Genomic DNA, 22,721 nt, shown 5'->3' on the forward strand with positions numbered 1-22,721 from the left:
TAATCCTAGACTGGATCTCTGAGCAGTCAGAGAACTCGAAATCTTACGGCAGACAAGATCTTTTCGAACAAATTATTTGGGTACCGGTTATAACCTTAAATGAAGGTTAAACTAAATATGCAATGAACTCACCGCTTTAAAACGTTTTTCAAAGTTTTACAGATCTTCTTCTGAAGTGACTGAATAAAATACCAGAGTAAAATGGTTGGCTAACGCTTGCACTCAACAAAATTTCATGTACTCTTCCACCACAACACAATATGGCCGACTGTTCATGTCCTGATCTGAAAGCAGAATGCGCGCGCAAGCTCTTATGGGATTTTTGGCCGCTGGCGCGCTTGATTGCTCGAAGTTAAAAAAGATCTCGTCTTAAGTGTAATTGTTCCAACTGCATCCTTTGTAATTCTTAATTCTTTTTAATAATTTATCCCATTAGTTGGTTTTTATTAGAAAATAGCTTGTTGGATTTTAACTATATTGTATTGTTAATTATATTGTCAGGCTTTTCAATAGTTCATTAGAAAATAGTTAGTAGGTTATTAATAATTATTATTATACTAAATGTTCCCAATTAGTAGAGGGTTTTTTTTCCCCCCATTGGCTAGATAAAAAGACACGTTAATAAAGTTTATGTATCTATGTATCCATCCACTCAACTGATAAGTAAATACAGCAAGTTCTGGCATGCAGTCACAAAAAAGTTATCTATATCTAAGTGAATTTGCAAAAACATGCCCGCTAGGTTTTCGCCTGGATTCGGGCTTTGCCTGAATCCAGGCTAAGCCACAACCTTAAACCCAGGGGGGGCTCTGTCAAGGCTGGGCACATGGCCCAATGACTGGCCTATCTGCTGGTGGCTTGCTGGGGGCCAGCTGTCAAAAGCAGGGGGGAGGGGAGGGTGTCTTTTACTGACACTCCCAACTAGCTAGAATTGGAGTTTTCCGTGTTAAATAAGCTTGATGTTGACTGTGTTTCTGGGTATTTTACTCAGTTGTTTGACCTTGCTTGAGGCTTCTGTGTTGACATGGCACCCTGCTGGAGTGGCCCATGCCACGTGTATGTGTGATTGGCCAATCTCCTAGCCAGGGGTTGGTCAGAGGACTTCTGGTGGCTGGGACTGTCTTTGAGTCAATGCGGGCATGTTTTTGGGAATTCAGTTAGATATATATTGGGTGTTTACATGACCACCCCATTGAATCAATTACGACTCTGTTCGAAACGAAATTTCATGTATTTACTGGGAAAGTGTTTTGCTTGAATGTGTTGGCTTCGTTCCCAAAATGAACTCAGAGCTCGTGCATGTAAGTAAGTTGCTCTAAAGCTGAATTTAAGCCTGCAAAATTAGCGAATTTTATATGCAGAAGATAAAAGAAACCTTGTGTTAGTAGTGTGTTATAATTCCCTCCTAGTAAATGATCGATAAGTAAATACAGCAAGCTTCAGCATGCAGTTTATACAACAGCTATCAAAATATATTTCATGTAAATTACATGACGATCGATTGAGTCAATTATGTGATTAACTGTGCTTGATACGCTTTCGAACTTCGGCTATGTGTAGCGAAATTTCGCGTACTTACTGGCGAAAGAACGTTATTGATTGCAAATTTTCGTTGAGGTGTTCAAAATCCAACAAAATTTCCTCTATTATTCAAGTGAATTATCACTCAAAACACATCAAATTTTCCCTTGAATTTTCGCAAGATTTTTAAAAAATTCACAAAGACAAAGAACGCAATTCATGCATTTCACATGGATTACTTTTGCACAGTACTGTAATATGTGTAATATTAGTGAGTCGGCAGTGCATGGTTGGTTTTGGTCCTTTTTCAGTTAACATTTGTGTGCTGCATTATGAAACAGCTGTATAAAAATATGCAAAAAGTATAACATTATGTTACATGAGTTTGACATTCATTATAGACAATCGACTTGAGAATGCCAAGACATGGATAGGTGACAAGTGGGACATGGATATTGACAAAATCCTGTTTACTTTATGCTATCTTTATGCTATGTGAAAGGTAAACAATTTGATTTTAGCTTCCTGGTAAATGGGAATGTGTGGTTCCAGAAAATATTGATACCCCACAGAGGGTCACGGAAATTCTGAGGGGTAGGGGGTCAGAGGTAAATTTCCAAAGGGGAGGGAGGCTACTACTTGTATGAAAACTTCCTTTAAAGTGGTACTATGACAAAGTCAAAACATAATTAAAACATAATTAAGTAACCTGTATGAGAAGAAAAATGCTGTTTACTATTTTCAAATATCTCTTTTCGTTCCAGAGATATTCAAGTTTTTGAAATATGCAAATTAGCCAAGTGATGACATCATACACTCAACCGAATTTTGATGAAATATGATAATCAAAGGCTCTGTAGGCCAACTCATTCATATTATTTGAGGGACAAGATTGAGTTTTTATGTGTAATTGCACTTCATGGTTTGTTTCAGTTTTGCCTACTTTTATTGAAATACATGAATGTGTGCAGTGTGATGCATTGCTATGAGCTTCATAAAAGTATGCTGTGTGTATGGATCTTCACAATTGTGGGCTGAAAATGAGTGGGAGTGGTTAATTGGTTGGGTGGAAGAATATGGTAATGCACACAGGGAACTAGCTCTTTGGGGCTTTGGAGTAATGCATTTCACTGAAAGTGAGCAGAAGTGAAACATCCTACCATTTATTTGCTTTCCTTGCAGTTTCACAAATTCTTGGAACCTCTGGGTAGTTTCTTAACAACAGTGGGCAGGGCAGTAGAACAAAGCAAGTGGGCCAGTGCTGCATAAAAGGATTGGGCTATACATTGGTGCTTGCGACAGTGCCCACTTTAAAAATCCTTCATTTTATGTCCAGCCCCTTCCATAACTTTTCTTATGGTTGAACAGCAACGAGAATGACTTGCGATGAACAACAATAACATTCTGAGTGTTGTGAGGATCAGAAAAGCCACATACCTTCTTTGCCTTGAGTGGCATTATTAACAAAGTATATTTACTTCTTTACCTTCAGTTATGAAATGTTTTTGTTCTCTTTGATTGCAAGAACAACTTGTGGTGGGGGTGCGACCTGTTTGTTTAAACGCTTATCCATTTTAGACCAAAATATGTGATTTTCTCTACCCAATTTCAGACCAGAGTCTTAAAAATGGCAAAAATCTATACCCTATTTCAGACAAGTAGGCAAAAATACCCAATTTCAGGCCAAAATGTCCAAAATCCATACCCGTTTTCAGACCAAAACAGCTCAAAAACCGTACTGCTTAGGGCAGCACACCTATATAGCTTATATAGGGGATTACCCCCCGGGAAGTGGCATTATTATTATTAAATCATAGCAACAGCAACCATGAGCATGACATAGTATATTTAGTTTTTTATCTTTACTAACTTAATTTCTTTGTTGTCTTTGATCGTAATAACAGCTTGCAATCAACAACAACAATGATAACTAGCGATCAACAACAATAATATTCTCATGAATAGAGAAGTCTTGTGAGGGTCAAAAATCCTGCATACTTCTTTGCCTTAAGTGGCATTACTAAATTATTATAACAGGAACAGTGAGAATGACAGAGTATATTTAGTTCTATATCTTCATTTATATAGTTTTTGCCCTCTTTGATTGCTGGAACAACTTAAGATCAACAACAACAAGTTGTGACCAACAACAACGTTTTGAGGAATAAAGAAGTGTTGTGAGGATCAGAAAACCCACATACCTCTTTGCCTCAAGTGGCATTATTAAATTATAGCAAAAGCAACAGTGAGGATGACAAATTATATTTAGTTCTTTGCTATCATTGTCTTAATTTCTTTGTTGCCTTTGATCTCAAGAATAACTTGTGATGAAGAACAAGAACAATAACTTGCTATCAACAACAATAATATTCTCAGGAATAGAGAAGTGTTGTGAGGATCAGAAAACCCTCATACTTCTTTGCCTTAAGGTCATTCCCCAGTAATGGATTGCGCATCCCTACCGCGCATAATTTCACGCGTGATTAGCGCGCACGCATGAAAAGATGGTGGCTTTTTCTTTAAGGCTGGACCTCGCCAGGGAGGTTAAAGTCGTCATTTTTCTTGAAAACAAGTACGCTGACCTATCGTTTTTTTCTGTTGTTTTGAAATGAGTAATAAATTTCTCCATGCAAAATAAATATGGACCAATTCTCAGTGTAGAACAAGAAACAATCGTCGAAACGTGAATTTAGTAAGCAATTGTGACTATAATCATGGTGCTATTATAAGGATTTATTGGGTATAAACAAGGTACTGCTGCTCCTAAACGAATATGGAGACCCCTCACTTTTATTTCAAAATTTAAGTTCCTATAATATAAACAATCAATAGCCAAAGTTTGACAAAAATCTCAGTGCAGGTTCTATTTGAGTGGAATGACCATAACTGGCATCATTAAATTATAGCAAACGCAACAGTGATGATGACAAATTATATTTAGTTCTTTACCTTCCTTGTCTTAATTTCTTTGTCCTCTTTGATCGCAAGAATAACTTGTGATCAACAACAACAACAACAACAACAACAACAACAACAACTTGCTATCAACAACAAAAACATTCCGAGGAATAGAAAAGTCTTGTGAGGATCAGAAAAGCAGCAAACAACAGCGACAGTGAGGATGACAAAGTATATTTACTTGTTTATCTTCATTGACTTAATTTTTTTGTCCTCCATGAAAATCTCAAATGAGATTTGTTTTACTAAGAGGAGAGTTTGGACTATAAATTTCCTGGACATGTTATTTGATTTTGTTTCGAGATTGTATCCCTCAACTTCTGTAAGTGACTGAAACATGCCATCCAGGGTTTCTCGGTTGCAGTAAAACCTACCGAAGTTTTCCTGGAGGCTTTCTTTAAGTGTGCTTATTTTGCTGGAGGAACACTGTACAAGGTCATCAGGGGAGTCTTCATCATTGTCGTTGCGATGTTTGCAGTTTACACAGACATGTTGTTTGTTGATATCGATGGCCAGGATACGTCCTGTGATTTCATAAACTTCCTTTGCCTTGGGCTTCAGTTGAGCAGTTGCTGCATCACTGTCGGGGGAAAGTTTAATAGCTTCAGAAACAGCAATGCTTGAGTCTTGCGAACCATTAAGGTATTTTCCATTGAAGTAGCCAACTTTCAAATTAGTGAACTGGTACAATTTGTCAATCTCAACTTTATCTATTGCTTCTCCTCACAATGTAAGATGCATTGTGCTGTGGAATCTGCAATTATGGTCTCACTCTTGTTGAATGTTTTGTTCAGCTTATAGGAAAACACAGGTTTGACGTCTGACTTTGAGATAAGTTTGGCTTTGACGGAGACTATATCGCCAACTTGAGCTGTGGGATTTTTACGCAGCGACTGTTAAGTCTGATTGAATTGGAAGGTCTATAAAGGTTTTAGTATGACTGTAGGCCGCTATGATTGATGTGTGCGCTGTATGCTTTAGAGCTCAGGTATTTAAAGCACACTAAAGTAATTGTTGCGAAGGTGAATTAATCAACATGACACAAATGTGGGACAAACATATATATGAACTCAGTTAAATGACCTTGCTCTCCATGAGTTCTCATAGCTCAGTGGATGGAGCGCCCACCCGGTGTTCAGGAGGTCATGCAGGGTCCGAAATGAACTTTTTTAGGCAGGCGCAACTGGCCATATGGAAAAGTGTGGTCACCAAAGTGTCAATAAAATTTTTCCTTTGCAGCGAAAAAAAGGGGCCAAAATTTCTGCTCGCCAGATGGAAAATTCTGGTCGCCAATTTTTCTTTTAAGAATCAGAACGAAGAGAACGTGTTTGGGGCCGAAATGATGGCGATTTTTCCGCTAATGATAAGATTAAATACAAACACGCTGATTATTTATACATCTACCACTGAAAAACCACGACGAACGAATTGAATGTCAGCCATATACGCAGTTTCATACGACTGTCAAATGTTTTAAGTCAACTTTATACCTTCTCTTGTCTCTACCTTTTGGAGAAGAAATGTACCCAACTGAAAACTGCCGTTTGGTTCTTTGCTCTATGTGCAAAACAATCTTTCCTTTCCCGTTCTGTCAAGATGATCGATGGATCGCCATGTTGAATATCGAAATCTTCCACTAATTTCTTCGCAGATGTTCCGTCTCCACTTTGTAATAAATTATGGAAAGAGTTCAGGACATCTTTGGACACCACATCGTCTGAATAAATATTCATGGCGAAAGAACGCACGTGGCCTTCTGTGCCCGCAACACGTATGTTATGGGAAACTGCTGAAAAAACATGCGGCGAAGCTTCGCACTGATCGTAGCTGTGAAATTTTGTGGTAGATTTATAATAACAGGAAAATCGGTTTTACACTTCAAAAGCAGCGGAAAGGTAAAAAGTAAGTGACCAATTGGCAGGCGGCTTTGAATTTTATTTTAATCAATTTGGGTGAAAATCAAAGTTTGTGTAATTATCGTGGTTTGAAATAGTTAATCGCCCGCTGGTGACCAGTTGTGAAATTCTGGTTGCCAGTGCAAAATTCCTAGTCGCATTGGCGACCAGGAAAGCGCAATTTCGGACCCTGTCATGGATTCGATTTCTGTTGGGGACTCAGAATTTTTCTTTGTCCCACGCTTGTGACATGTTGATTGATTCACCTTCACATTTCATTACCAAGCTAAAAATTCACTATCTTTATTAACTTATCAAAGCAAATTGTTACTCATCCAAATGGACGGCAAAACAGCTGGAAGCAGAACTCCTTGAAAAAATGGCTGCCATGAGAGAACATGGATCCAGCATGCATTGTGAGCCAGATGGAATTTGATTTCCACTTAACGCCAATTTGATTTCAAGTTGATTTCCGTCTGCGCAATTAAACGTCCACACAATTAATTGTCCACAATCCAGCCCTCCACAACAACTCATTCACTGCACTGCGCACATATGAATGAGTTAAAAAAGGTATCTCATCTAATTTATATCAGAAATGTTTGATTCTTTGCAGTAAGATTCTTCCAAATGTGCTCCACATTACGAGCTTAACAGTATGTTTCCATGGCAATGTACTGGGTTCCAGACCTCCCCAATATTAAAGGCATTTCTGGTCACCTTTGCCGTTCCATGTTGATATTTGCAAATGGCACCTCATATGCATGATCCAGCAAGCATATAAATCTGTCAGCTCGAGTTTGTGGCCTCGCTTAACTTTTTTTTAGCTGAAAATCTCTAACATATTGAAATCAAGTGGCTGGGCACTGGAGAAGAGTGAGTTGCCATGGGAACAGAACTTTTTTGTAATAATAATAATGAAGTTTTTTGGGCGCATTTAAAAAACTCAATGCGCTTACATTACTATAAAAAATAAATTAGTTAAATCCTATAGAATATTTCTAATAACAGTAAATAAATAAAATAAATGAAATAATAAATGAAATAATTTATAGCCATAGGTGTGTTTCCTGTAGAACTGTTAGTCTACCAAGTTTCAATGGTCTGCACTGCAAATTAGCCAGGATAGGTCTATTTATTTACTTGATATAGCATTGGGTTTAGTGTATGTCGTCATGAGTCATCTCATTTATCTCATTTATCCCCCAAACTAATGCAGATATTTGAAATGGTGAACAGTGTTTTTATTCTTTCATGGATTCTATGTAAAAATTTGATCATGGTATCACTTAAATGAAGAATCAAAGGCTTCCTGAGCCAGCTCATGGATGAATAGTTGACTTTTGCCTCTGTGGCAAAACAAGTCTTTGTGCAAAACAATTCATATGAAAATGCATGTCACCTGTCTATACTGAAAATGCATGTACATTCATTCTCTTAAAAATCAAGTCATTTTCATGTGAAATGTTTTGCACGAGCATTCGTTATAAAAAAGAGGCAACACCAACTCTGAAGTGCAAGTAAAGTCTGCATGTGAGCCAAGTGGATAATCAGGTTGGCACCTATCCTGGTTTCTGAAGCATGAAATGACAAGGAGTATTTCTACTACCCCCCCCCCCCCCCCGGGTGGGATGCTAGTCCATCGCAGGGTTACCCTGCAATATTAAATTTGCCAGTACTTATTTATACACCTGAGTGGAAAGAGGCACTGTGGGAGTTAAGTGTCTTGCTCAAGAACACAATACAATGTTCCCAACCAGGGCTTGAGGCCAGACTGCTCGAAATAGAAAAGAAGTACAAAAATCAAATAACAGGTTGTTTACACAGACAGCTTATACATTTTAAAATGGATAAAAATTAATTTTGATTGGAATTGGAACATTGTTGTTATATTAACTTGTACATGATGTAGTGTCAAAGAATAACAACAGTCTGTCAAAATGAAATCATTAAATGAGAGTTCACCATATTTACCAGTCAGTCCAAAATTGACAATATAATTATATATATGTCAGCAGTGCATTTTGGGTCAAGGTAAATTGGTTATGGTCCTTGTTCAGTTAACATTATGAAACAGCTGTATGACAATGACTACCATTATGCAAATATTACAATACATGATTTTGAAATTTACTTTAGACAATCAACTTGAGAATGCCAAGACTGCTGAAAGTATTTTGCCCAATTTCACTTAAGTGAGACATGGATATTGGCAAAATCTTGTTTACTTTAAGCTAAGTCAAACATAAAAAAATTCGATTGTAGCTTGCAAGTAAACAGGAAATCTATAGAAAAAAGTATTTCCTTCAATATTATGAGAATGATTTCAGACAGTTTTGATTCAATCATGATCCTGAAGTGAAGGGAATGTTTTTACTTACAATTTATAAGGTTTTTTTTCTATAGAACTTATAATGTCCATGGAGAGGAGGAAGGGAAGTAACAAAGTTTCACACAAGGAGGCTCTTTCCCAAGATCAAAGATCAAAGACCTATCCATTTTACAGTGTTTTTGACAGGAAAGGCTTTCCTTTCATATACATGTAGCTTCTAGCCTGAAACCCCTTTCACAAACCTAATGTGGCCCACTAAATCTTATTTCTGGGATAGATAATCAATTAATGTTTGAAATCCCTGTCCTATTAAGTCTTATGATACCTCCAGCAGGGAAAAAATGCACCTTTGGTCAACTGTAGGAAGAAGTCCCCCAGCTTGGTACATTACAATAATAAGGATACTACATATTGTAGTGCATGCAAGTAAAATAACAATAACTTTTTTCTTGGAAACAAAAATCATGGTATTTTATTCCTATATATCTTGGTAATTGTTTGTGTTAATCTCACTAGCAATGCAGCAATATTCAAAAGGATTGCAGATATGTCTCTGCTAATAGAGTTTTGCAATGATTACAGAACAAACTTATGTTGACAAGTATCAAGCATTCTCTTCTCCATAATTCAAGTTTTGATGTCAATTTGCTTAAATCTCTCATTTCTAGGAGCAAAAAAAACTCTACATCACCAGCCACCATGCATCCGGCTTATTGAATCAACTGGACAGCATATCTTTCTCACAAAAATATTGATGTACACAGTCTCTTGGACTTAATTTGTTCATCCATCACTAAAATATTGCAGTGTATATTTACTCAATCGTAAATGTAGGTTGCCTTGCAATATCATCCGTAAAGAAATTTTCACTCTGATTGAACAGCATGGAATACAAAAGAAATGTAGTGTGAACGACAACAAAACTAAAAGATAACAATTCGAATTTTTTTCTTCTAAGTATTTAAAAACAAGCTTACAAATCTCGAGCTTGCAATACTAAAACAGGCAGAATTTTTAATGTGTGCGTACAAAATAAAACAATAAAGAAACAATGAAACCAAAACCTAACAAGAATTTAAGCTTATCTTGGACTCCACAATGAGAGAAAGCGAGTGGAAACCATCAAATTCTCTTACCAAGAAAAAAAGCTACAAGTTTAACTTCCCCCATATGCTAATCTGACACGTGTCTTGAATCAATTCTTTGACCTCGCCAACCGTGTTGTTGGGAACAATACATGACCAGGCTGTCATTAATACCTCTAACAGCTTTCATCTACGTGTGAGCAAAAGCCAATAGGCAAAAAACAACATATTTACGAAAGAAAATCACAGAAACCAAAATGGCCATCTTCAATCTTTGAGGCATTCAACAAACTGGTACCCAGGCTCTCCATTTATCAGGCAAAAATGTAGGCCTTTCTAGTCCCACCTTGTCTAACCACTCTCGGACAAAAATAATATTTAGCGGGGGAGGTAGGAGAAAATTGTTTAATCCAGGTTTAATGAATAAATTAACCAGAATCAGCTGAGTTAGTGAGTGCCATCCAGCTGCCTTCTAAGCTTATGGATGTTACATCATCCATGAGCAAAAATTCAGCTGCTACGCCATTTGGGAGTAAAGCGCTCCTAGGTCAGTTGTTTATTAGTTTAAACACTGGTTCAAACATTTTGCCATGACATGAAGGAACGCGTCGCATCTGCAGTCTACAGTGAAAAAGTACGTCTTTGTCTACAATGTAACTATAAACAGCTGCGGCTAAATTTTATTACAATTAATGAGTTAAGTCTTTTTTTTGTGGATATGGAATTTTCGAGGGGTATGGGGGCCCAAGTAGAAAAATCATGGAAATTCCAGGGGCTGGGGAGAGTACCGTAAAGCCCTCCTGGAAAGGAAAATCCTGGGGGTTAGGGGGTCAAACTGGAAAAAACCCTCCGTGGAAGGGGTATGGAAATTTTCTGGAACCCTACAATAGAAAGAAAAGTATTTCCTTCATTAATTATTATAAGAATCATTTCAGACAGCTTTGAGGATCCCTCCCACCAAGGGCTACTTAGAAAGGTTTGGCTGAAAAATTGCCATTAAGAATTACCCCTGTTACATCTTGTACCAAAAAAGTTTAAACTTGTCTAAATCTTGAACCCGAAGTGAAGGGGATCTTTTTATTTATAGTATAAGTTTTTTACCTTATAACAATGTCCATGGAGAGGGAGAACGGATGAAACAAAGTTTTATACAAGGAGGCCCTGCCCTAAGGACAAAACCCTTTCCATTTTACAGACAACTGTTTATGACTGGAAAGGTTTCCCTTTCATATAGCTTACAGCTTGAAACCCTTTTCACATACCTAACGTGGCCCCACTACATCTCATTCCTTGGATAAATCAATGTTATAAATTAATCCCTACCCTGTTAAGTTTTATAATACCTCCAGCCTGAAAAAATGTGCACCTTTTAGTTTTAACAACTATAGATAGTAGCCCCCCAGCTTGATGCAATACCATAATAAGGGTACTACATATTGTTGTGCATGCAAATAAAATAACAATAATTTTCTTTCTTGGAAACACAAATCATGGTATTTTGTTCCAATATATCTTTGTAATTGTTTGTGCTAATCTCACTAGCAATGCAGTTAAATATTCAAAAGGATTCCAGATGCATCTCTTTTAATAGATTTTTGCACTGATTACATAACATACTTATGTTGACAAGTATCAAGCATTCTCTTCTTCATAATTATTTCGAGTTTTGATTCTAATTTGCTTAAATCTCTCATTTCTAGAAGCAAAAACAAACTCTACATCACCAGCCACCATGTGTGTTTGACATGGCTTATGTTTGACATGATTGGACAGTGTATCTTCCACATATGCTAAATGCAATCTCACTTTCTGGCTTTGTCTCCCCGGGTGACTTGTATCAATTCTCTGACCTCACTCACCTTGCTGTTGTAACGGATAAATAACCACAGTCACAAATACCTCTCCTAGCTTTCATCTACGGTCACTGCACTTACGTTTTGCTTTTCATCGACATCAACTTGTACAACGAACTTGCTTTTGTCTGCATTCGGAAACTTTTTTGTGAATACTGTCCATGTGCTCTTCTGGGCCGTGGTTGCTTTATTTCTCACCCCTGGGCCCGGTTGTTCAAAACCTTGATTAGCGCTAATCAGGGATTAAATTGCTTAACTGACGATTAAAATTTAATCTGCAATTAGATTGCGTTGCTCAAAGCCCAATTAGTGCTAATCAAACTCTAATTGGCAGGTTAAATTTAATAAACCTCCAGAGGAGGATTAACTCCCTAATCTGCCGATTCAACTCGAAGAAAAAATGTTTGGCTTGTTGTTTCATCTCCCTTGCGTTGGACAAATGTTATTGATATAACCATAACATACTTGCTTATAGCGGACAAGGGCTTTGGACTTGTTAGAGAATCGGAAGAGCGTCCATTGAATACATCACAAACCTTATAGAGGCGGATTTACAGAGAAAAACAAATTGTGGCCACGCTCTTGAACCAACACTGGTACACACGTAGGGTCAAGGAAGCTATTCACATAAGACTTCACCCTAATAACATCAACAGGGATAGTGGAAGTGAAATTCCTGAAGCATGGATACCCACGATCAAGAAACACAACAACAGGAGGACGGTACAACAGCGGACCGCTGAGGGAACAGCTACTCGCCGGAACAATGGAACAATAGGAGGATCAAAATGCACCAATCACAGCTGTGCAATCAGTCGACCTTATCGCCTGAAGAAGACTAGCAGTAAGCAGTCGAAACGTCGCAATCTACATCTCAAGTGACTACATCATGAGACAAACAATAATACACCTTATTATTGCATCTACCATGATGAATAACAACAACCTTTTCCGCGATATAAATTGTCTGTTCAGAAACCACTTTACCGCAGTTTAGAAATTCTTTTTTCTTCTGTTTCTTTTTTTTCTGTTTCTAACTTTTTACAATGGTATTTTTATGGGTGTGAAGAATGTGGCATTGCGTAAATGTTTTACCACAAGCTTCACAAAAATAATCCTTTGAAGACCAAATGCTTGGTGATTTTTTTTGTCACTCCATCAATAGTAATAAATCTTCCTTCTTTTTTTGTGCAAAAAGGTCATTTAGCAAGTTCATTTTTGTTTACTTGTATAGTGTGTTTCTTTAAATAAAAATTTTGAATGTCACTCACGTTACAGCAAATAAGAAGTTAATGAATAATGAGCTCACCAGTATTCATTAACTACATCACCTACTACTTTTCCCAATCGATACTAAGGAGAAAATGGAGAAATAAAATCGAGAAAATCCATGCTAATTAAATCAGATATCCAAACACCGTCACGGTAATGATTTCCTTTGTTTAAATTTGATGAATTATTAATGAGTTTGAGAGGAATGGATGAGAAACTGAACAGAATTCCAACTTCAAGCAGAAACAAAACTTAAAACTTACTGATATATGGCTATGATGTGAGTATATCACACATATACCATTCATCATGAATCTCGAGTAGAATACAAAATGCATCTATTCTACATGCAGTATATTACACAGCATGTCAGTTAATGAAAATCAGCTTACAAAACATACCATGATAGTCATATTAAACTTTATGGACAGAAGTATTCTAAGCAAAGATTTAAAATCAGCCTCATTATTTTACCTGAAGTATCTGCTACACAAATGTCCATTGGGCTACTGTCACACAATACTAACATCTGTGTTAAGGAGACTACCGGTATTATTTTACCTTCCAAATATGATTCATTCCCCTCATTACTGATGTCAGGTTCATCTTCATCGTGGACAGGAGATCTAATTTGTTGCTGTTTTGCATTTCTTATCTGTGAAGTTTTCCTGTTTGTTTTACTCTTCTCATTTCCTAAATAAAAAAGCCCAAACAAATAAATTATTTCTAATTACAGTGAAAACTGTATAAATTTAGATTCCATATTAAGCAGTCACACCCCTTCCAAAAATCCAAAACTTTCCACCCCATATTTTAAGTAAAACAAACTGACATTAAAGTGCCTATGTCCTTCTTTTTGTTATATTACAACAGAGATGTTGATTTTTGTTATTATTGTTATTATTATTATTATTATTATTATTATTATTATTATCATTATCACTACATCACTATCACTATCATGATCATAATTATTAGTATTATTATTATATAAATACATTTTTTAAAAAGTTTGATTGATCGATTGATTTTTTTTATTAACTACTCCAATTGTAATGGACTTCTTTTCTGAACAGCACAAAAACTACTTAACTATGCAACATAATCAGTTCGGGAAAGGGAACGATAGCCTTCACATTTTGGGGGGTGGGTAGTATATATAGATTAGTGCAATTTATATCACCTGGAGTGAGGGTCACTCAACTGCTGTACAACCAACTGAATCTCCTTTATTGCTTGAATCAAGGTTCTTATAATTATAGATAATGGTAGCTAACGTATATATGTGATACAAAATACAAAGGATAAGTACAGTTTCCTAATTATGACATGCAACTACAATTTTACAGATATGGGCTAATACTTATGCAAATTCTGAGGACCTAGGTGCTAATCTGAACAGAATCCTGCACTTATCCTGTTGCTGGGAGAAACTAGTGTTCATACATGTTTTCAAATGGAAACCACAAACTATATTTTAAATTCCATGCAACACATAGTAGGAATATTTTCAAGGATACTTTAACAACAAAGGCTTATACAAAGATCATATTTCCAGTTGTAATTATGCAATCAAAGCTATTTTAAAATTGGTTTGTCACACTTTGTCATGCTATGCTTAACTTCACAACAGTTTCAGCACAATTTTGCTGCCAAATCACAAAAAAATGTCAATCCACTGTCTGAAACTAAGTTACCACAAAAAGGGTAACAATTGGGTAATCATTCACTAACCACAAAGGGTAATTTGAAGCAAGTAGACTTTTGGGCATTTAATTGACCTCACTAAGGAGAGAGAAGATAGTATCAGATTAGCACTTACCTCTGGATTTTGTTGCTTTCACTTTTGCCCTCTGCCATGGTTTTGATTTTTGTGTTGCACACTTGTCATTAACAGCATATTTCAAAATAGATCCAGTGTCTTGCTCACATTCCTTTTTTCCTACTCCTTTTTTCTTGAGGCCAAATCCTTGATTACTGTTCATCTGATCTCGCTGTTTTTGGCTGCACTCATCCTTTGAACATAAAACATGAAGAAACTTTTGTTGTCATCAGATTATCATTAATCATATATTGTGTAGTTCCAGAAAATATCTATACCCCCACCATGGGGGGAATTTCAGTAAGCTCCTCCCCTCTTCCCTCTAGAATTTCCATGAGTGTTATGTAAACCCCCACAACCTCTGAAAAAAAGTTTTGGCAAGAAAGTGTGTTAAAAGTTAACGTAAACACTCCAAACACTTTGCTACTGAGCTACACTGAGCTAATTGTATGCTATCACTGATCACAAACCAATTACAATCATTGTTAAATCAACAAACATTTGCATACAACGTATTTACAGGAAGAGTTTTTGGCCTGCATATGCCCAACTAGGTATGCTAGGTGCCGTATTTGCAGTGGTGCCTGTAGTTGCACTAACTGCAACAGTAACTGAGCAAACAAAATGTCATACATATCATTGCTGTTATTATGTTATACATGTTACACAAAGTTCCCTTGGAATAGTCAGGATCCAGAAATCATTGCAGTGAACCCCAATAGGCAGAACATTTTCTACACATGTTCAACATGACCACACACTGGTGATGACAAAATCAAAGTACTGCTTCTTCTGTACTTAGCAAAACTACAAGTGATGAGAGAGAGGATGCCCCAGTCTACAGTGATTAACTCCGATTTACACACTCTTATCGTGGACATTGTATATTGACAATACAATTAGAAAATGTGAACTCAAAACAGTATCCCTAGGTTGATGATTTTCTTAACTTGGCCTGTCTACTTGAAAATGTATTACTACTACAGAAGGGAGAAATTATAGGTTGACCACTTGTTCTTGAAAAGTGAAAATTTCATTGCTTAGCCTCTATTTTGTAAGTGATGAACACATTGTATATTTTCTAATCCACTGTAAACTTTTAAACTTTATCCATAAGACTCTTAGTGTTTACATTTCCTCAGTTACTAATTTTTTAAGTACCCATGAACTGAAAATATCAAGTCATTTATTTAGTAAAACTCAAATTGCTCCAAATTTTTTACATGAGACTTAAAGAAACGGATATATTTTTCTACCCTCAATGTTGGTAAAAAGGTCTCCTCATTATTAGGGGTTGATTGCAAGTCTCTCAGTGATCAGTTGTCAGGTGGTAAACACAAACAGAATATCTTAATGTCTGTTTTCAGTTGCACATATATCAGAGCTGAGAATTGAATGTGTATAGTTTTATGCAGGGACAGAATGTTTTGAAATTGATGCCTTGCTGAGACCTGGTCTTTAAAACCCTAATTTCACCTAAATCATTTAATTATACCTGACTGCAAAAGGTACACTTCCTAACTTTTTGCATCAGTACAAAGCTGAAACATTATCCACTCATCATCATTATCATCAGTTCCACTTCCTCGTTTGGAGATTGGGGCCAGCAATGTAAAATGACTTATTGGCCTTCCCATGGTTCCTTCCATCGATGGCAAAGCAAAAAAATATGCTAACAATTATTCGCCAGGAAACAAAACCATTTACTTACAGTTTTCCTTTAAGTACAATACAGTAATATATTTTAGACATATTTTCTGAAACACCAACCCTGAGCCTGCATTTATAAAAGGTTCCAACTTTTTAAAATTGTGGAAGGCGCTGTAGTACAGTCGTGTTATTTTTGGAAGCAATAGGTCTAAGCTGTGGGAGATTTTTGTTGTGATGTTGATCTCCTTCAAGCTGCCTAATGGAAAAAAACACCAACCACTTTTGACACTTCTGCGGTTCACTCTTCGTCGAGTGCTGACTCGACGAAGGTGATTCTCCAGCCTGTTCGAGCCACAAACTCTTTTCACACAAGACCCTACGATTGACAATTCCTCCGAAGAAAGTGATGCCAGCAACAATGAACGGAATTCTTTAATATTCTTCACCTTTCTGTACATGGTTTACACAGTTTCATAGGTAATCCATCACCAAACTTTATAATTTCTTACCCAGTTAAAAATTCAAGCAGTTTTAAAATTTCCAGCTCTTTGCTGCTTTCCTTGCTGAAAATATCAACTGGAGTTTCTAAAAAAAACGTTTTTTTGCAACAGCAATGAGTGTTGAGCCGTGAGTTAAACAACATTTCCCAAATCCTCCATTTTAAACACTGCTCAACACCGCTGGTCACAGCTGTTTCATATTTTCGCGCCAGCAATCAGCTCAAACATTCTGACTTCCGTTCAAGATTTCTTTGTTTTCAAACACCCAATCAAAAAACTTCGAATTCACTTGAAAATCCTATGTCCCCAGAGCCCTTTGATTCTCGTGCCACGGCCCTGGTGGCTAAGAGGAGCAAAAAGGGCTATGGGGACGAGAATGTCTTTGGCTTTAAAAAATATACACTTGTATGGGCTATGAATGGTCACAAGGGCTTATCATCACTCCAACTTTGTGAGTTCATGAATTTCTTTTGTTTTTGGGTGCAGGTGATCTGCCAGTGCGGGTAATCTGTTGAAATTTTTTTCTCGTTATTGCAAAAAATGACCCATGCGGGTAATCTACCGAGCGGGTAAACAGCCAGAAATTACTTATTATAGGTCAAGTCGTGTGGCGCATGCTAAAATATACGTCTCACCCGTTAATGGCAATTTGACAATGAATGGTCAAATATTTGCATTTTATACGTACTTTGAAAAGCTCTCGCATCGCTCACAATCATTTGCCCAAAGAATCTGTAGACCATCCTTCTGCAATTCAACCACGAGAAGCTTAATCCATTTGAAGGTTTCGCACACGGTGAAAATTAACTATATTCACGAAGTACTTTTAAGTGGATGAAATACATGTCTTCAAAACTTAATTATTTTGCACCCAAAAAGACAACGCAACATTCCCTAAAATCAACCCAGTACACATTTAAACATTGCACAAAAACATTTGAGTGTTTTAAAGACGGAAGAATGATGTGGTTTTGCATGCAAGGCTCTCAAACTTGCTCAATAAAATGGTGCATCAAATGAGGATTCTAACGGAATTTGGTAATTTGCATATTTCTTTGAAATAAAAGGATATTTTGCCCAAAAAACTATCCAGTAGTTTTCGTCACACCCCAGCCTATCTACCATAAGAATATGAGAGAAATTGAATTTTCGACCCTTGCCACGAAATTAAGAATTTGTCTGATTTTTACAGGCAGACACTCTTAAAGGAGAATATTCTATATCATGTGCATTATATTTAGCCTATTTTGTTATTTAAGTGGAATGCATGGTGGAAAGGTTGAGTGGATGCAGATAAATATGCATGTACACTGATACAACTGACCATTTACTTTATATATTACTAGCTGCAACATTGTCTCTTGGGTTTTTATTGAGGCTTGTGCCACTTGTAGTCCAATAAACACATATTATTGTGCTATGATATTCAAGTGCACAATGTCTTGTTCACAACTTTCTGGAAATGTGGGTTGTTTATCATTTACACATAAAAATTGGCTTGTCAACGATTTGTGCAAATGGTATGCAAAAATGCTTGATGGTATTAGTTATGTTCAGATCGACCATTTACCATTTACTCAAAAAACTCCAATTTAACAAAAGTTTAACCTAATCATAATTCCAGACGGTGGTGAAGAAGCAAAACAAAACAAAGATATTAGGTAGTCTGACAGTTCATTAACAGTCTTGATTTCTGGTAGTGGAAATTTTTCAACACAGCATTTCATTGTCTATTAATCCAGGTTGTTGTGGTATTATTTGTACCAATATGTTTTATATTTTAATGAACACCAGACAGTCTTAATGACTATGTCAATATCTAAGGTGAGTTGGTTGAGGCTGTGATGGTGAGCTGCATATACACCAGTTATCTGTTAATGAAGTTGAAAGTGTGCAAGCTTGGTTTTCGAGGGAAAGCTTCTTGTCTGATGAAGTCTCTTTGCCAAGACAATCCACACTACACTCAGCATTTATCATTAAAGTTCTTGAGTCGTCACTGTCATAATTAATTTTCATTCACTTGACTCTATCATTGTTTATAATAATTACTCATTGTTTTTTAACTTTATAGGTAGCCAGGAATAATCCAGCAGATGTAACATTAACTGCCACCCCTGAAATTCAATAAATAAAAAGGTTAAGATAAAAATGTAAATAATTTGGAAGATACATGTACCACAAATAAGGCACATCCCTTTTAAGTTGACCCAGGCCTAGCAGGACAGGATTCTTAACAAAGCAAACACACTGCAGATGCCTCTGATCAACTCTGTTTCCAACAATCTAAGATAGAGGCATTGAATTGATTATTTACCTGCATATTGATCCCATTTGGGCAACAGTCATGGTTACCAAATGTCACACAGCTTTTAAGATCATCAGTTTGTCTCATGGTTAGATTCATTAAACTTGATGTCGTTTCGCCTAACCAATCCAGGCCTACGCGTGTAACACACGAGCGAAGATAATCAGCAAGGAAGTACAGTTTGCTATTTATGAAATTCAGGAAATCATCTTTTACTGATCTACCGTAGAGTTCCAATAATAAGCGACCCTTGTTACTTTTGGAATTAGCAGCCTTCGGGGGTCGCTACCTTTGGGGGGTCGTAACTTTTAGGGAACAAAAATCGTTTACAAATAGAGCTGGCACGAACTTTTTCTGAAATCAAAAATGAACAACATGAAATCAAAAAAAGAACAACATTTTATTTGCATTCCATATGTATAGATTGTGTTTCATAAGAAGAAGGTAACAATGATAAATACAGCCATAATAAAATAAATCAATATCAACACCAATAAACAAATGAGACAAAATTCATCTATCCAGTTTCATGTTTTAACTGCGACATGGGTGGGCTCTGGATGTCTTCCTAAATTGTACTGTCAGTAGTCGGGACAAGTTCTATAAGTTTGTCTCTCAGTTCTTTTCTTAGACTTCTAAGTCCGTTCTTGATGCCCATTTCATAAACGCAAGGAGTCTTGATGCCTCCTCCTTGAACCCATACACCTTCAGGCACACTCCTGCCTTGGCCAGATACATTGCAAGTCATCTTGATTTCCTTTTCCAACAATGGCTTGTACAGGACCTCCACTAGACTATCAGGCATGTGTCCAAACTGTGGTCACATTTTGTTCACTGCCATTTGTGTTTTTCATCTTCACCACTATTGCATTATGTGAATATGCGTTAGAAGGCTTGGGAATGCAGTTGCAGACTTCATTAATTTGCAGATTAGACCAATAGCAATGATCTCCCTTGATACGCGAAGTAATTGTGCATAATCGGCAGTAAATAGAAGCCATTGGTCATCAATTTTCACTTGAACAGTACGCTTTCCTGATGCCGATGTGAGGGTCTTGTCTCATTTTCTTGTGTTAAAATATGAATGGATCGAAATCTGTCAATCACAACCCACAGACGTGACTTTTGGAACCCATGAAGTTACCTTCTGTTGATTACATCTCTTTCCCGAGACGTCCGCTAAAATGATTGACATTTGGTCATGTTTTCACGTAGCATGGAGTTCTCGTCTTTCTTAGGTGAAAACATGGAGAACGTTTGCCTATGTGGAAGGGCAACAAAATATCAATGTATACGATGTGAGACAACCGTTTGTGTCTTCTGTGCTCCCGAAATTCAGAATCCTGAAGTTGAGCCAGAATATAAGTCCATGAGTAAGGTTGGAATTTGTAACCAATGCAACAATACCAGCATTGCCGGCTGTCATGTTGAGACCAATGATGAATCAGTGTTAGAGGATATGGAGGCTTCTGATGAAATCAGGCCAGTTCAGTTTGAAATAGAAAATGAGCAAAGTTCAACTGGCGCAGTCTCCAAAGCCCTTAAGACAACAGCGAACAGTAGTAGCAAAGGTACTGATATCAAGGTCCCTGACAAGAGAAAGCAGTGGAAAAGGGAACAAAAGCTTGAGTTCATACATCTCTACAAGAAATACAAGAACAAGGCAAAGGCAACTAGAGAGTTTAAAGCTCACTATAAGTTCACAGTGAAAGCTAGCACATATAATCCATGGATCAACCAAGAACATGAACTTAGAAATTCAAAGTACAAATCAAAAAAGGCAGGAGCTGTTCGGCATACAGCTTTGGAGAAGAGATTATTTGAGGAATTCCAGGAACTACATGGGAAAGGTGTCAAGGTCAAGGAATGGTGGTTCCGAAGTCGATGCAAACAGTTAATGGTGGAGCTGCATCTAGGGATGGGATTTAAAATGTCAAACCACTGGTTTGATCACTTTAAATCATGCTATGATATCAGCTTGTGGTGCCCAACAAATGCTGCACAGAAACAGTCTGAAACACTGCATATGTCTATTCAACAATTTCGCAGGTACCTCAAAAGAACGGCAGCAGTTAAAGCAACTGAGCTGAAGGGTGTCCAAGAAGGCATTGTAGGTCTCTGGAAATTACATGATATAGCTAATATGAATCAAACACCACTGCAACTCTTCTTCAACACCAAGGGAGCTACTTATACAGAAAAAGGCAAAAAGTCAGTATGGACTCGGACAACAGGTGAAGGCCATGATAAGAGACCATGTAATGTGCAATTGACCATATTTGCCAATGGTGAGCCTCGCATCAAACCCTTGTTGATCTTTAAGGGCACAGGACAAAGAATTCCAGACAGAGAAAAGAGGCAGTATGATCCAAGAGTTGTGGTCAAGTTCCAAGAGTACGCATGGTGCAATGAGAAAATGATGGTCTTCTGGCTCAGAAATATGTGGAAGAAGGCAAACATGTTTGGTCAACCACACGATAGACTTCTTATCTATGATGGGCATAGAGCTCAAGAGTGCCAAGACAAGACTGCAAGAGTGCCAGACAACATTGGGGCTTGTACTTCCAGGTGCAATGAGCAAGGTTCAACCACTCGATGTTACATGCAACCAGCTAGGATGTAGTGCCACCCACTCAGGCCAGGACCACTCCAAACTCTCCCGCAGCAAAGAGGACCGCCTTAAATCACCTACAGGCTCTAGCAATTCCTCCTGCAGCCACTCCTGAATACCTAGCTCATCTCTCACCCCCCACCCCCATTAATATTCGCAGGCTGGCATCCTATCTCCAGGATCACCCTCATCAACCCTTTGTGCACCACCTCCTCTCTGGCCTTTCTGAAGGTTTTAAAATCGGTCATACTGGCCCCCGGATTCTACAAGAATTCCCCAATTTGCCCTCTGCTAAGGAAAACCCTTCTGTTATCGACAGCAACATGTTAAAAGAAGTCTCACTAGGCCACACTGCTGGGCCCTTTCTTTCCCACCCTTTTCCTAATCTTCAAGGTTACCCGATTGGGGCTATTCCTAAAAAACATTCCTCAGAATGGCGGACAATATTCCACCTCTCCTATCCCAAACACCGCCTCACTACCGTCAATGCCCACATCCCCCCTGAAGACTATTCTCTCCAGTACATTAAAGTAGATGATGCAATTGCCATTCTCCAAGATCTTGGTCAGAACTGCTTTATGTCCAAACTGGATATTAAAGCCGCCTTCCAGAACATCCTGGTCCACCCCTCCGATTGGGAACTGCTAGGGATGAAGTGGCAAAGCCTGTATTTCTTTGATATGGTCCTTCCCTTCGATCTGCGCAGTGCCCCCTTTCTCTTCGACCAGTTCTCCTCAGCCCTCGAGTGGATCATTCAAAACAAGCTCCACATTCCCAAGGTTATTCACATTCTCAATGACTTTTTTATCGCAGCAGCCCCACCCTGGACCCACTGTGCAACAGCTCTCTGCAATGTCCTCCACCTGTTCACTGAGCTAGACATCCCCATTGCCCCTGGCAAAACCTTTCCTTCCTCT

General features: G+C 37.6%; 1 protein-coding gene and 1 pseudogene across 1 annotated transcript in view; one reads left to right on the forward strand and one right to left on the reverse strand.

Moving 5' to 3' along the window:
* Positions 1-22,721, reverse strand: part of LOC110065443 (uncharacterized) — a 425,702-nt gene that overhangs the window by 186,278 nt on the left and 216,703 nt on the right. The window contains exons 18-19 of the mRNA XM_089279275.1: positions 14,739-14,931; positions 13,478-13,609 (exon numbers count right to left, since the gene is read on the reverse strand). Coding sequence (XP_089135401.1) covers positions 13,478-13,609; positions 14,739-14,931 — 325 coding nt within the window. The remainder of the gene's footprint in view (positions 1-13,477; positions 13,610-14,738; positions 14,932-22,721) is intronic.
* LOC149097293 (uncharacterized) lies at positions 21,789-22,338 on the forward strand (annotated as a pseudogene).

This window comes from Orbicella faveolata, unplaced genomic scaffold (genome assembly GCF_042242905.1).
Source record: "Orbicella faveolata isolate gen_17 unplaced genomic scaffold, um_ofav_v1 contig_47, whole genome shotgun sequence".
NCBI lineage: Eukaryota > Metazoa > Cnidaria > Anthozoa > Scleractinia > Merulinidae > Orbicella > Orbicella faveolata.